At 33.2% G+C, this 400-nt stretch overlaps 1 protein-coding gene across 1 annotated transcript in view; it reads right to left on the bottom strand.

The window, feature by feature from the left end:
* LOC104405825 (guanylate cyclase soluble subunit beta-2-like) overlaps window positions 1-400 on the bottom strand; it is a 17,662-nt gene that overhangs the window by 14,352 nt on the left and 2,910 nt on the right. The window contains exon 5 of the mRNA XM_010014657.1: window positions 64-284. Within this exon, the coding sequence (XP_010012959.1) occupies window positions 64-284 (221 nt within the window). The remainder of the gene's footprint in view (window positions 1-63; window positions 285-400) is intronic.

Below are 400 nucleotides of genomic sequence, written 5' to 3'. Positions count from 1 at the left end.
AATTCAAGGATGTTTTCATTTTAATAATATTTTAATAATATAGTGATAATGACTATAAAATACCTCTTTATTCTGTTGGTTCTCAATTTGTTTTGCAGAGTCAGCAACGTATTGAGGTAAGGAAGAAAATTCATTTCTTTCCTTGTATGAAAATACAGGGTTTTGAGTAACAAGAAAAACAATATGTTCTTTTTTCCCAGTTCTTTCTTCTTCTTCTGTTTGATTGACTATTTCCATTGAAAGCTCAATATTAAAAAAATCCAGGGCTGCTGCACCGATGATTCCTGAAGGAGAAACAAAAGACAAAGCATTGCCAAGAACAAACCCTTTCCATTTCTCCTTTTAGAGGGCCCACAGTGGAATTTCACTGTTTCTGAAATCACTTTTCCAAAGGACTCTG

This window comes from Nestor notabilis, unplaced genomic scaffold (genome assembly GCF_000696875.1).
Source record: "Nestor notabilis isolate BGI_N333 unplaced genomic scaffold, ASM69687v1 scaffold7635, whole genome shotgun sequence".
Classification (NCBI taxonomy): Eukaryota; Metazoa; Chordata; class Aves; order Psittaciformes; family Psittacidae; genus Nestor; species Nestor notabilis.
The sequence above is the reverse complement of the archived record's forward strand: the minus strand, read 5'-3'. Positions and strand labels throughout refer to the sequence as shown.